Source organism: Hemicordylus capensis, chromosome 3, assembly GCF_027244095.1.
Source record: "Hemicordylus capensis ecotype Gifberg chromosome 3, rHemCap1.1.pri, whole genome shotgun sequence".
Lineage (NCBI taxonomy): Eukaryota > Metazoa > Chordata > Lepidosauria > Squamata > Cordylidae > Hemicordylus > Hemicordylus capensis.
Window position 1 is genome coordinate 52,582,457 of NC_069659.1, and position 13,921 is coordinate 52,596,377.

The 13,921-nt window shown below is 46.5% G+C and overlaps 1 protein-coding gene across 5 annotated transcripts in view; it reads left to right on the plus strand.

Annotated features, from left to right (window-relative positions):
- The window catches only part of CHRND (cholinergic receptor nicotinic delta subunit), a 41,387-nt gene that overhangs the window by 3,826 nt on the left and 23,640 nt on the right, over positions 1-13,921 (plus strand). For 2 of the 5 annotated variants that reach the window (XM_053311719.1, XM_053311720.1), the window contains exons 2-4: positions 415-560; positions 2,600-2,644; positions 11,593-11,702. In XM_053311719.1, the coding sequence (XP_053167694.1) occupies positions 415-560; positions 2,600-2,644; positions 11,593-11,702 (301 nt within the window). Of the gene's footprint in view, positions 1-414; positions 561-2,599; positions 2,645-9,720; positions 9,755-11,592; positions 11,703-13,921 lie in introns of those variants that run through there. The other 3 variants (XM_053311723.1, XM_053311721.1, XM_053311724.1) reach the window with 2 other exon arrangements.

Below are 13,921 nucleotides of genomic sequence, written 5' to 3' on the forward strand. Positions count from 1 at the left end.
CCAGAGAGAGAGATGAACATGGGGCCCCCTCTCCCCTAGCTACACCTCTGCTACAAGACTTATTAAAGGTACAGGTGATCAACTGTAATGTCCTCCTTTGTGCTGTTATCCCTTGGAGCATTTTAGCACAGGCATTCCTGTAGTTGTTTAGACCAAGGGTTCTCAGACTTGAGTCCCCAGGGGTGGTTGACCTACAACTCCCATCATTCCCAGGTACAGTAGTCGACCATTGCAGCTGGGGATAATTGGAGTTGTAGTCCAACATCCAGGGACTCAAGTTTGAGAACCACTTCTTTGTCTAATCTGATCTGTAGTGTCTAGATCAAGTCATTGCAATGTTTATGATCAACTGGCAGAGATGCTTCCCCCCAAGAATAGGTCAGCTCAACTGCCCTTGTCTCTGTGCCCCTCCAGGCACCCTGGCTGTGAACATGGAGGGGAAGCTCATCAAGCACCTCTTTGAGGAGAGAAACTACAAAAAGGAACTGAGGCCGGTGGCTTCCAAGGATGAGACCGTCTCCATCACCCTGGGGCTCACCCTCTCCAACCTTGTCTCTCTGGTGAGGTCACCCCCAGCCCCTTGGGATTAGTCAGCATGCAATCACCATGGGATAGAACATAGGAAGCTGCCATATACTGAGTCAAGCCATAGGTCCATCTAGCTCAGTATTGTCTACACAGACTGGCAGCTGCTTCTCCAAGGTTGCAGGCAGGAATCTTTCACAGCCCTATCTTGGAGAAGCCAGAGAGGGAACTTGAAACCTTCTGTTCTTCCCAGAGCGGCTCCATTCTCTAAGGGTGCTTACACATCAAGTTTCCCATTCATATGCAACCAGGGTGGACCTTGCTTAGCTAAGGGGACAAGTCATGTTTGCTACCGCAAGACCAGCTCTCCTAGGGGAGAGGCCATTCCAAGCCTTATAAGAACATCCCATATGGAGATGGGGCTATAGCTCTATGCTGGAGCATCTGTTTTCCACGAAGAAAGTCCCAGGTACAGATCTTGGCATCTCTAGATAGGACTGGGGAATATTTGTCTGGAGAGCTGTTGTACTCTAGTACTGAACTAAAGAGACCAAGCATCTGATTCACTATGTGGCAGCTTTCGATGGGGAAGGACTATAGCTCAGTGGTAGAGCCTCTGCTTTGTATGCAAAAGGTCCTAAGCAGCATCTCCAGGTAGCATGGCTGCTGATACTCACAAAATCAGAGCAGACAATACTGAGCTAGATGCAGCTTCCGGAGTAAGTAAAGTCAGACCAAAAGTCCACCTTGTCCAGCTTCCTGCTTCCCAACCAGGTGCTTCCAGGAAATCCACAAGCAGGGTGTGACGGCAATAAGACTGCCCTGTTAATTGTCTGCATCATCCAGTATGAAGAGGTATACTGCATCTGAACCTGGAGGGAGAAAAAAATGGTGGTGGCAGGCCCTTCTGCCTAGTGAGGCTCTGTGTGGGGGAGGAATGGGAGGGGAAGAGGGCCAGAGAGCACGGGGTCAGAGGGAAGGGAAAGAGAGGAGAGACCAGAGCAGGAGGAAGAGGAAGGGGGAAACAGCCGGCCCCAAAGCGCCGCACAGATGCTGTGTGCGGGGTCAGCTAGTTTATTTTATTTATTTATTTATTTATTTAACTTGTATACTGCCCAAACTTTTGTCTCTGGGCGATTAACAATGACATAAAAACAATTAAAACAAATATAGAAGGTTAAAACAGTTTAACAATTTAAAAACAATATAAATTTAAAACCTACAAATTTAAAAAGCTGAAAAAGCTTTGGTGAAGAGATGGGTCTTCAGATGTTTTTTAAAAATAGTCAGAGATGGGGAGGATTGTATCTCAGCAGGGAGCACATTCCACAATCTTGGGGCAGCAATCAAGAAGGCCCGTCTCTGTGTGGCCACCAGACAAGCTGGCGGTAACTGGAGACGGACCTCCTCAAGTGACCTCAATGGGCAGTGGGGCACATAATGAAGAAGACATTCTCTTAAATACCCAGGGCCTAAGCCGTTTAGGGCTTTATAAGTGATAACTAGCACTTTGTATTCTGCCCGGAAACTTATTGGCAGCCAGTGTAGCTCCATCAGCAAGGGAGTAATGTGGTCTCTCCGAGATGCCCCGGAGACCAACCTGGCTGCCGCATTCTGAACCAACTGAAGTCTCTGGACTATGTACAAAGGCAGCCCCACGTAGAGTGCATTACAGAAGTCCAGTCTGGAGGTTACCAACAAATGTACCACCATTTTGAAGTCATTGATCTCGAGGAATGGACGCAGCTGACGTATCAGCCAAAGCTGATAGAAAGCACCCCTGAAAGCACTCTTCCATGAATATATCTAATCCCCATTTAAAGCAATCATTGCTATTAGCTATCCAAACATGCTGTGTTGGAGTGGCTCTTTCCCAACACATCTACTATTAAAGATTTTCTCTCTTCTTTTATACCTAGTTGCCCTAATTTGAAAACTTCACAGCTTCATAAAGCAGCCTGTCACACTCACATCAAACATAATGCATGTACTGCACTGCAGAGACTTAAGCATAGAAATGCCTCTTCTGTCCGAAATTCTGGTTGTGATAGCTTTTGTTTCTATGTTGTTACAGAAAGAGGCTGATGAAACTCTCACGAGCAATGTATGGATTGAGCATGTAAGTAGACTACTTTGTATCCCAGCTTCTCAGGAAGCTAAACTGGTCCAAGGCCCCAATCCTGAGGCACTGAATCCCAGATTGCACCAAGGCATGCTGGGAAAAAGAAGCAATGGCCTCTTTTTCCCTTCTACTTCAGCCATGGTGGTAGGGTTGCCAACTAGGAGCTTTTATAGAGGGCATGCGACTATTTTGGGGACCAACAAACTTTTTTTTGTATGTGTTGTGGTGTCCAAAGTTGGATATCGTCTATTTTCATGATCTGGACCTGGCAGCCCTACATGGTGGGTGGGCAGCAGCCTGGATGTTTAGCTTTCTATCCCCCAGTGATGGGAGTTGAAGTCCTACAGTATCTGGGGTGAAAGCCCTGCCTTAGGCCCTTTTAATACAGTGTTTCTGGTACAGGACTATCTGTACTATCTCACAGTACAGATGAAACGCACAGTCCTTTATTAGGCAGAGAGCAGGGGGGGGGTAATTATATCAACAAATGTAGATATTACTTTTAGATATCATATCAGACACAGAATCAATAGAAGCCAAATTATTTATTTACAAGTATTTTGACCCCAACATTTAATTAAAAAGTTTTGTTGTCCCTTTAGCTAAGCAGGGTCTGCCCTGGTTGCATATGAATGGGAGACTAGAAGTGTGAGCACTGGAAGATATTCCCCTCAGGGGATGGAGCCTCTCTGGGAAGAGCAGAAGGTTTCACGTTCCCTCCCTGGCTTCTCAAAATGGTGCCTGCAGGAGCCTCCCCTGCCCATCCAGCAGACCTTATTTGGCAACCACCATCTGTTTTCCAGCATCATGAAGGCATAACGTTGCTCTGAAATGAATTGGGGTGGGGGGAAGAGGGTGGCTCAACCACCAAGAGAAATGTTAGCACTGCCAATAAGGCCTCCATGTAACTCCCTCCCCAGTTTCTCCTCCCCTGACTGTGAATACTCTTGCCTCTGAATGTGACAGCAAAAAGGTAGTGAATTCCAGCTCCGCCTGAAAAGGCAAAAAAAGCTGGAGCTTCAGCTCTGGCCTTTGGTCATATTTGGGCCTTGCTAGGAGTTGGATGGTATGCTTTTTCTTGAGAGCCTTGTGGTTCTCAGCCGAGTGGAGAACAGCCGGTGGACTGCAGTAGCCAGAGGCTTGAAGAGTCCCAGCAACTTTGCTGGACTACTGAGCAGGAGCACTGATGACAACAGTTCCCCCCTCCCCATACCTCCCTGGCGTGTTGTTCCTTTCTCTATTTTCCTCCTCGTCGTCTTCTTCTTCTTTCCCCCCCACAGCAGCATAAAACCTACCAGACTAACTAAAGCACTGCCCTGTTCTAATAGGAGGGAGTTTTTATAGTTTGTTATAGGGAAGAGGGAACATCTTTGGCAGGGCATTGATTGTGCTTTTTGCCTCTGCCCCACCTTCTCCAGTTGTATATCAACTATGGGGCTGCTTTAAAACTCAGGCTGAACAACAGGCGCCAGCCTCTTGGCGGTCTCTCCTTGTGGCTCGCAGCCTTGGAGCGAGCTGCCTGGAGTCAGAAGTCAGCATAAGTCTGTTTGACCCCTGGTTTTGTTAAGTAGTGGAGCTGTGGTGGTTTGGACTGAGGGATGTGTCTGGGAGAGCAGGAAAGTGGGGTTGGTGTGGGGGCAGCAATATCACTGGTAGTGGGCAGAGGGAGGTATGGCGGTGGGAGTTGGGCAGGCTGTTACAGGGGGAAATGGTCCAGGCAACTGAGGCCTGTTCCTTTGTCCAGCTCTACTCCCAACCCTGAGACCCCTGGGAGCTCTGAGAACACTCCCTCAAAGATTAGGGTGCTGCTGCTGAATGCCAGGTCAGTTAATGCTAAAACATCTCTCATCCACAATTTGATTGTGGATGAGCATGCTGACCTGGTATGTGTGATGGAGACCTGGTTGGATGAGCTGGGTGGGGTTGGTCTCTCTCAGCTCTGTCCTCCAGGTTTCCTGATTGTGCAGCAGCCCCACCTGGAGGGTCGGGGAGGGGGCGTTGCGGTCATCTATCAAGAGACCCTCCTCATTTCCAGGTGCCCAGTCAGTCAATCTCAGAATTTCAAGTGTTTGTCCTTGAGGGTGGGCCTCCGAGATAGGCTGGGGATTCTGCTGGTGTACCGACCACCCTGCTGCACTTCAGTCTCCCTTCCTGAGCTGGCGGGGGTGGTCTCGGAGGTGGCCTTGGGTTCCCCCAAGCTTATTGTTTTGGGAGATTTCAATGTCCATGCTGAGGCCCCCCTAGTGGGTGCGGCTCAGAATTTAATGGCCTCCATGACAACCATCGGCCTGTCTCAATTGGTATCGAGCCTTACCCACGTGGCAGGACATACTCTGGATCCGGGTTTTGCCGACCAGAGAATAAATGATCTGGAGGTGGGGGAGTTTGAGATAACTCCCTTGTCATGGACAGGACATCATCTGGTGGGGTTTAATTTGACTGCTCTGTCTGCCCTCTGCAGGGGTGGTGGACTTATTAGAATGGTCCGCCCCCGGAGGCTTATGGATCCACTTGGATTCCAGAAGGCCCTCGGGGAGTTTCCAGTGTCCAGAGCTGGTGACCCTGTCGAAGCCCTGGTTGATCTCTGGAATGGAGAGACAGTCCAGGCTGTTGACACAGTTGTTCCTAAATGCCCTCTCTGGCTTGGTGAAGCCCGTTCGGCTCCTTAGTTTTCCTCGGTGCTTAGGGCGATGAAACAACTTGGGCAGCAGCTGGAATGATGCTGGAGGAAGACTCGTGACAAGTCCGACCGAACACGGGCTAGAGCCCATTTTAGGGACTATTCCGTGGTGGGGGGGGCAGCAAAGAAATGCTTTTTCTCCGCCTCCATTGCATCTGCTCAGTGCAGACCAGCGGAGCTGTTTCGTGTAGCTAAGACATTGCTGCACACATCCACCCAGGTAATGGGGGAGGAACCATCCACAGCCCACTGTGATCAGTTTGCATGTCACTTTGCGGATAAAGTTGCTCACATCCGTGCTGATTTGGACTCCAGAGTTTTGGCAGTTCTGGCAGACATACCTCTGATACCATCTGGTCCTATTGTGTTGGATATTTTTCGGTTGGTGCAGCCTGAGGATGTGGACAAGATCCTGGGCAGTGTGTGGGCAACATCGTGTGCTCTTGACCCTTGTCCTTCATGGCTAATAAAATTTGCCAGAGAGGGGACAGGTAGATGGTTGGAGGTGATTATTAATGCCTCATTAAGGGAGGGCATGATGCCATCGTGCCTCAAGGAGGCGATGGTAAGACCATTATTTAAAAAGCCCTCCCTTGATTCTTCCAACCCAGATAACTATAGACCAGTCTCTAACCTGCCCTTTTTGGGCAAGGTGATAGAGTGTGTGGTGGTGTCCCAGCTGCAGAGGGTCTTGGATTATGATGCGGATTATCTGGACCCTTTTCAATCTGGCTTCCGCCCCGGATATGGGACTGCCTTGGTCGCTCTAGTGGATGACCTATGCCGGGAACTAGACAGGGGAAGTGCGTCCCTGTTGGTTCTGCTGGACCTCTCGGCGGCATTCGATACCATCGACCATGGTATCCTTCTGGGCCGCCTTTTGAGTATGGGAATCGGAGGTACTGCGTTGCAGTGGTTCTGGTCCTTTCTTGGGGGGAGGGTCCAGAAGGTGGTGCTGGGGGACTACTGCTCGGCTCCGTGGCCGTTGGCCTGTGGTGTCCCGCAGTGTTCGGTCTTATCCCCCATGCTGTTTAACATCTACATGAAACCACTGGGAGAGGTCATCCGGGGACTTGGACTGAGTTGTCAGCAATATGCGGATGACACTCATCTCTATCTCTCCTTGTCACCTGATCCTAGGTAGGCGGTGGATGTCCTGAATAGGGGGCTGGAGGCCATGATGGGTTGGATATGGGCTAATAAACTGAAATTGAATCTGGACAAGACAGAGGTAATGTTGGTCAGTAGGAGAGCCAATAGGGATGAGGAGATTTTACCGGTTCTGGATGGGGTTGCACTCCCCTTGAAGGAGCAAGTACGCAGCTTGGGGGTATTACTGTCCCTGGCTCTGCTTTTGGAAGCTCAGGTGGAGCTGGTGGCCAGGGGTGCCTTTGCACAGCTTCGGCTAGTGCGCCAGCTGCGTCCCTTTCTCGAGAAGGCAGATCTGGCCACAGTTACCCATGCCTAAGTCATGTCACGGCTGGATTACTGTAATGCGCTCTGCATGGGGCTGCCCTTGAAGAATATCCAGAAACTGCAGCTAGTGCAAAATGCAGCAGCTAGGGTTTTATCTGGAGCTGCCCGGTGGGAGCACATCACACCCATTTTGAAAGAGTTGCACTGGCTACCAGTTTGTTTCCGGGTCCAATTCAAGGTTCTGGTTTTGACCTTATGGGTACCGTCAAAGAAGCCATAAAAGGGAAGAAGACTTCCTTCCGAAATTGGAAGGCCTGTCCAAATGAAGAGAACAGAAAAGAACACAAACTCTGGCAAAATAAATGCAAGGTGACAATAAGGGAGGCAAAAAGAGAGATTATTTATTTATTATTATTTATTTATTATTAAAACTTTTATACCGCCCTTCCAAAAGGCTCAGGGCGGTTTACATTAAAACACCATTAAAATCAATTAAAAATAAAACAATAATTAATTAAAAACATCATAAAACAACAATTAAATATTCAGAACTATTTAAAAACAAGTTTTAAAAAGCTGAAAAGGCCTGGTTAAAGAGGTGTGTTTTCAGGTGTTTTCTGAAAATTGCGAGAGATGGGGAGGATCGTATCTCAGCAGGGAGCGCATTCCACAGTCTCGGGGCAGCAGCCGAGAAGGCCCGTCTCTGTGTAGCCACCAAATGAGTTGGTGGCAACTGGAGACAGACCTCCTCAAGTGAGTTTGAGTAACATTTAGCCAAAAGAATCAAGGGGAATAACAAAAACTTCTTTAAGAACATCAGAAGCAGGAAACCTGCCAGGGAGTCGGTTGGGCCATTAGACAATGATGGAGTGAAAGGGATTATTAAGGAGGATATGGAGGTTGCAGAGAAGCTAAATGAGTTCTTTGCATCTGTCTTCATGGCAGAGGATACTGAGCATATACCTGTTCCAGAACCAGGCTTTTTAGGGATGGAGGCTAGAGAGCTGAGTCAGATAGAAGTGACAAGAGATGATGTTCTAAACTGTCTGGAAAAACTGAAAGCTAACAAATTACCAGGGCCAGATGGCATCCATCCAAGAGTCCTCAAAGAACTCAAAACATGAAATTGCCGACCTCCTTGCTAAATTTTTCAACTTATCCCTGAAATCGGGCTCTGTACCACAGGACTGGAGAGTAGCAAATGTAACACCGATTTTCAAAAAGGGATCCAGGGGCGATCCGGAAAATTACAGCCCGGTTAGCCTAACGTCCATTCCAGGCAAATTGATGGAAAGCATCCTCAAGGATAAAACTGTAAAGCACCTAGAAGAACAGGCCCTGCTGGGAGTGAGCCAGCATGGCTTCCGCAAAGGTAAACCTTGCCTCACCAACCTTTTGGACTTCTTTGAGGGTGTCAACGAGTGTGTGGATCAATGTGATCCAGTTGACATAGTCTACCTGGACTTCCAAAAAGCTTTTGACAAAGTTCCTCATCAAAGACTCCTGAGGAAACTTAGCTGTCATGAGATAAGGGGACAGGTACATGTGTGGATTGCTAACTGGCTGAAAGACAGGAAACAGAGGGAAGGCATAAATGGAGAGTTTTCACAACGGAGGGAAGTAAGAAGTGGGGTTCCCCAGGGATCTGTACTGGGACCGGTGCTTTTTAATTTATTCATAAATGATCTAGAATCAGGGGTAAGTAGCGAGGTGGCCAAATTCGCAGATGATACCAAACTCTTCCGGGTAGTGAAATCCCAAACGGATTGTGAGCAGCTCCAAAAGGATCTCTCCAAACTGGGGGAGTGGGCGACAAAATGGCAAATGCAGTTCAATGTTAGCAAGTGTAAAGTGATGCACATTGGGATGAAAAACCCCAACTTCAAGTATATGCTGATGGGATCTGAGCTGTTGGTGACTGACTAGGAGAGGGATCTTGGGGTCGTGGTGGACAGCTCGTTGAAAGTGTTGATTCAATGTGCGGCAGCTGTGAAAAAGGCAAATTCCATGCTAGGGATCATTAGAAAGGGGATTGAAAATAAAACGGCTAACATTATAATGCCCTTATACAAAACTATGGTGCGACCACACTTGGAGTACTGCGTACAATTCTGGTCACCACATCTTAAAAAGGACATTGTTGAACTGGAAAAGGTGCAGAAGAGGGCAACCAAGATGATTGAGGGCCTAGAGCACCTTTCTTATGAGGCAAGAGTACGACACCTGGGGCTTTTTAGCTTAGAAGAAAGATGACTGAGGGGAGACCTGATAGGGGTCTATAAAATCATGCATGGTTTGGAGAATTTGGAGAGAGAAATTCTTTTCCCTCTCACACAACACTAGAACCAGGGGTCACTCCATGAAATTGATTGCCAGGAGGTCTAGGACCAACAAACGGAAGTACTTTTTCACACAACACGTGATCCACTTGTGGAACTCTCTGCCACAGGATGTGGTGACAGCCAACAACCTGGATGGCTTTAAGAGGGGCTTGGATAACTTCATGGAGGAGAGGTCCATCAATGGCTACTAGTTGGAGGGCTGTGGGCCACCTCCAGTCTCAAAAGGCAGGATGGCTCTGAGAACCAGTTGCAGGGGAGAAATGGCAGGAGAGAGGGCATGCCCTCAACTCCTGCCTGTGGCTTCCAGCAGCATCTGGTGGGCCACTGTGAGAAACAGGATGCTGGACTAGATGGGCCTTGGGCCCATCATGTTCTTATGACCTTTAAAGCCCTAAACTGTCTGGGCCCGATATACCTGAGGGACCGCCTGCTCCCAAGGGTTACTGCACACTTTTTTTAAATTTAATGTTTTTAAACATTTTATAACATTTTATATTTTGCAACAACATGCCCAAATTGCCCCCATCCTGCCCCCATACCCCCAAAAGAAAGAAAGAAAGAAAGAACAGAAAGAAAGAAAGAACAGAAAGAAAAACAGAAAGAAAAACAGAAGAGGAAAAAAGGAAGAGAAGAAGGGAGAATCACCATTGCACAAGAAAATGTGGATAGGTCAGAAGGATTCTTATTCTAAGAAAAGATTAAGAACGTTATCCCAAATTTCAGACCATTTATCCAATTTATTTACTTTTAAGAGGGCCCATTTTTCATGTGCTGCAAGCTTAAGCAGGTCCTGTACCCAATCCTCGCACCAAGGGGGAATGGGAGATTTCCACAGCCTCAATATCAACCTCTTGGCAACCAGCAGGCTCCACCAAAGCCGTTGCTTAGAGCTGTATTTTAGTCCCCAGCTGGTTGGAATAAACCCCAACACTGCATTTCGATCCTTCAGTGCAAGAGATGAATCCAGCACTAAGTTTATTCGCATAGTGACCTCTCTCCAGAAGCCTTGCACTATGGAACATTCCCAGAACATATGTGTTAAATTGGCCTGTGGATTATTGCATCTCCAACAGTTACTATTTGAGGACATTTTTAATCGCATAAGGTATAGAGGAGTCCAGTAGGCCCTGAAAATAATTTTCTGCTGGATGAGGTGCAATTTAAGATCCAATATACTGCATTGAACACTACTTAAAATATTTTGCCATTGCTCAGGTGACAGTTTATCAGAAAGTTCCATGTTCCATTTGTCCCTAAGTAAATCTAACCCAGGGTCTATGTCTCTATGCACACTGGCATATAGGTACTTATTTAGTTTTGGGAGAGAGGCCATCTTAATGGCAAGCCCAAAGATAGCTGGAGTTAGTGGGGGCGCCAAGGCGTCTGGACCGACTTGAGCCGATATGGTATGTCTCAGTTGTATATATTGCCAGGCACATGCTGGTGGTAGATGGAACTCCTCTTGCAGGAGTGCAAAGGGTGTGTAGCTATCATTAACATTTTTCAGCTGTGATAACCGGTAAATCCCTTTATCAATCCAATGTTTCCACAAAATTGTTTGTTTGCCTATCAATATATGTGGGTTACCCCACAGTGTCATATCCATGTGATCGAAGTTTAGTTGCCTTGCCAGTTCCTTCCAGGTGTGTCAGGCAGTGTGGGGTCAGACAGGGCTGTCCCTTATCTCCATTGCTCTTCGACTTGGCCCTTGAACCTCTGGCTTGCACAGTGAGGCAAAATGCAGGTATTAAGGGGATCGAGGTAGATGGACAAAAACATAAAATTGCATTATATGCAGATGACATCCTCTTGTTTCTTTCCAAACCACAGGAATCCGTCCCTAAACTTATGGAATTACTATACCAATTTGGGGACCTCTCTGGATACAAAATTAATTGGCACAAATCCGAGGCCATGTCCATTGGGAAATTGCCCCTCTCTCATAGGGATATGAGAGGGATTTCCCTTTACTTGGAAAACAGACTCCATGAAATACTTAGGTATTCTAATTACTAAACAACCTAACCTAATTGTTACTGCCCACTTGACAAGGTCATCTGAGGGGGCTCTGCTCCAGGTGCCAACAATGAGGGAGGCTCAGTTGTCGTGCACACGGAACAGAGCCTTCTCTGTTGCTGCCCCCAGATTCTGGAATGCTCTCCCGGTGGCTATTCGCTCCTCGGTCTCCATCACAGCTTTTAGAAAGAGTGTAAAATCTTGGCTTTTTGCCCAGGCATTTATTTGATTCTCTGCTGCTGCTCTTTGTACTCTGAATTGCTTTTATGCTTTTGTTTTAAAATTTTAATCAGATTTGTTTAATATTTTTTACTTAATATTTTAATTGTGCCTTTCTTACCATCTTATTTTTAAATTTTGCTGTAAACCACCTTGGGATTGTTTTAATGGAAGGCGGTATATAAATTTAACAATCAATCAATCAATCAATTTCTGAGAGAAAAAAGCCCTAGGATAGCAGGTCTAAATGGCATATTCTGGACTATCCACAGGGATGGACGGACTACAGACTTCAGTGGAATGAGTCTGAATTTGGTGGCATCAGCTTGCTACGTCTCCCTTCAGACATGCTATGGCTGCCGGAAATTGTCTTGGAGAACAAGTGAGCATCGGTCAGCCCAAGGCACTTCTAGGGTTGCCAGCAGTGTTCTGTGTGCAGAATGAGTTTTGTTCTGGGTGTCAGTATTAAGGCAGTGTGTTCAATTACCCACACATAGACTGGGCAAATTCATGGTCATATTTTCCTGGTCAGTTGGCACTCCTAGTATTCCACAACTTCACCTTGAATTAATGGGAGAATGGCAGAAGTGCGCATATCCACTGACCAGTTTTCCCTCTATTTTTTTTTTCCATCTGTGTGTGGGATAAATTTTGTTTTGAATGGCAGTATCAAGGCAGTGTGCAAGCACTTGCATTCAGACTAGGGCCTTCCTGGGTCAACCTGAGTGGGATCTAAAATTAACTGAGCAAACATTAAAAAAAATGTGTGAGTTTACAGACATGAACATGCCTTAAAGTGAACACTGCTACTGACCTAGGAAAGAAAGAGAACAGGAGGAATGAGTGTGTGTGTGTGTGTGTGTGTGTGTGTGTGTGTGTGTGTGTGTGTGTACATGAGCATAGAAAGCTCACTTCAAGTGATGAGAAATTCCAGAGATTCTGGTCTCCTTTGGAAGAAAAGTCACTACAGACTTATGGTATCTTTATAGTATTTGGTTTATTTACAAAAATACACAGACTGAGCACTGGATGAGGATAAAAATAGTCAGTCATTCCTAACAGTCAGCAATAAGAGTCAGCAACAGGTTCCATCAAAGAGGCCAAACTCTGTATCCTAAGATGCTGCAGCTGTCTGCCTTGGCTATCCCTTTCAAGGCTTTCTCTAGTCTCATTCAGACATTATGCTTAAAGGATGGTCTAACTGTGGACACTGTCCAAAGAAGGAATGTAAGTCCCATCCCACTGGTGCTTTCATCATATTCCTCAGTCCCCTTCTCATGGGGCTCACACTTAAAGCTTTCCTCTGGAGCGGCGAAGGCTATAAGTGTGATGGTAGATGCTTCTGTCAAAGAATTAGATGCATTAAAAAATAGAACCCAAACAGTCCATTCAGCTAAACACAGCTGTCTGTAAAGCAGGTTTCTCTGCTTTGAAATGGCTGCCAGGAGAAGTAACTGCTGGAAATTCTCTATGGTGAGAGAATCCCCTTTTCATTATAGCAGAGTGCACAGAGGCACAACACAGCGGAATTCACTTAGGCATGTGTGTATGCTGAGAGTAAAGTAACTTGGAGAGCCAATTCATAGTTTCAAATCAATATATAAGGAATTTATTAAGGAACGCCATTCTAGATAGGAAAGTGAGGAGTTAGGATCTCTAATCTGTCTAGCTAGCTGGATGCAGATGGATTCTGTATCTTCTCTGCACACATGGTGCAGGGAGAGGAGCTTGCCATGTTGCAAGGTAGAAGGACAGGTAGAGAAAAGAGAGAGGAAGGAAGTTAATCCCTAAGAGTACCAATCTACATTTCAAAGGGATAGTGTCAGAGCAGTGGAGAAGGGGTGACCAATGTCTTGACCCTCTAGCCCTCTGACTCACTAGTCTGTCCTCCACTGTCTGAGACAAGAGACAGCGCAAAGTCCTTTAACTTCCAACAGTAACAGACGATCAATGGCTGCTCTCACCCTCCTCTCTTCCCTTCCTCCTGCCCCCCTCACAATAGGGTTAATGTGGAGCCCAATGACTGCATTTGCAGGAGTCTGGTGGACAAAAGGACTAGATGAGAAAAACTGTTCTGCCCCAATAGCATATTTTGTTATTTGTTATAGTGCCCCTAATTTCTGTTTTTAGAACTGTCAAAATATATTCTACTTGACTCTGTTGTAGGGATGTGCATGAAACAAATTTTGCATTTCGTTTTGAGCTTGAAACGAAAAGCATAATGACTGATATGTTTTGTCGAAACAGTGGTCAAACCGGTCAAACCGGCTGTTTCAACAAAAGAACTCAAAATGTTTTGAGAGTTTCCACCACAGGGAACAATGGGAAAACTCGAAGCACCCTATTGTTCCCAACGGGTAGCTGCTAGGTTCACCAAAGTGGGTTATGTGGTAGGGCATGATGGGTGCTACCTACCACCCAACTCACAAAAGCAGGCAATTTAAAACAAATTTTTAACCTTTCCACAAACCCCATTGAATTTTAGGGGGAATTGCTGGCATGTGAGTAGAAAGAGACAGTAATTTGCAGTTTGGGGACAGACAGAATGAGAGACAGTTGAGAGGGAACTGACGGTACCTTTGAGATGCAGCCATGTCTTTC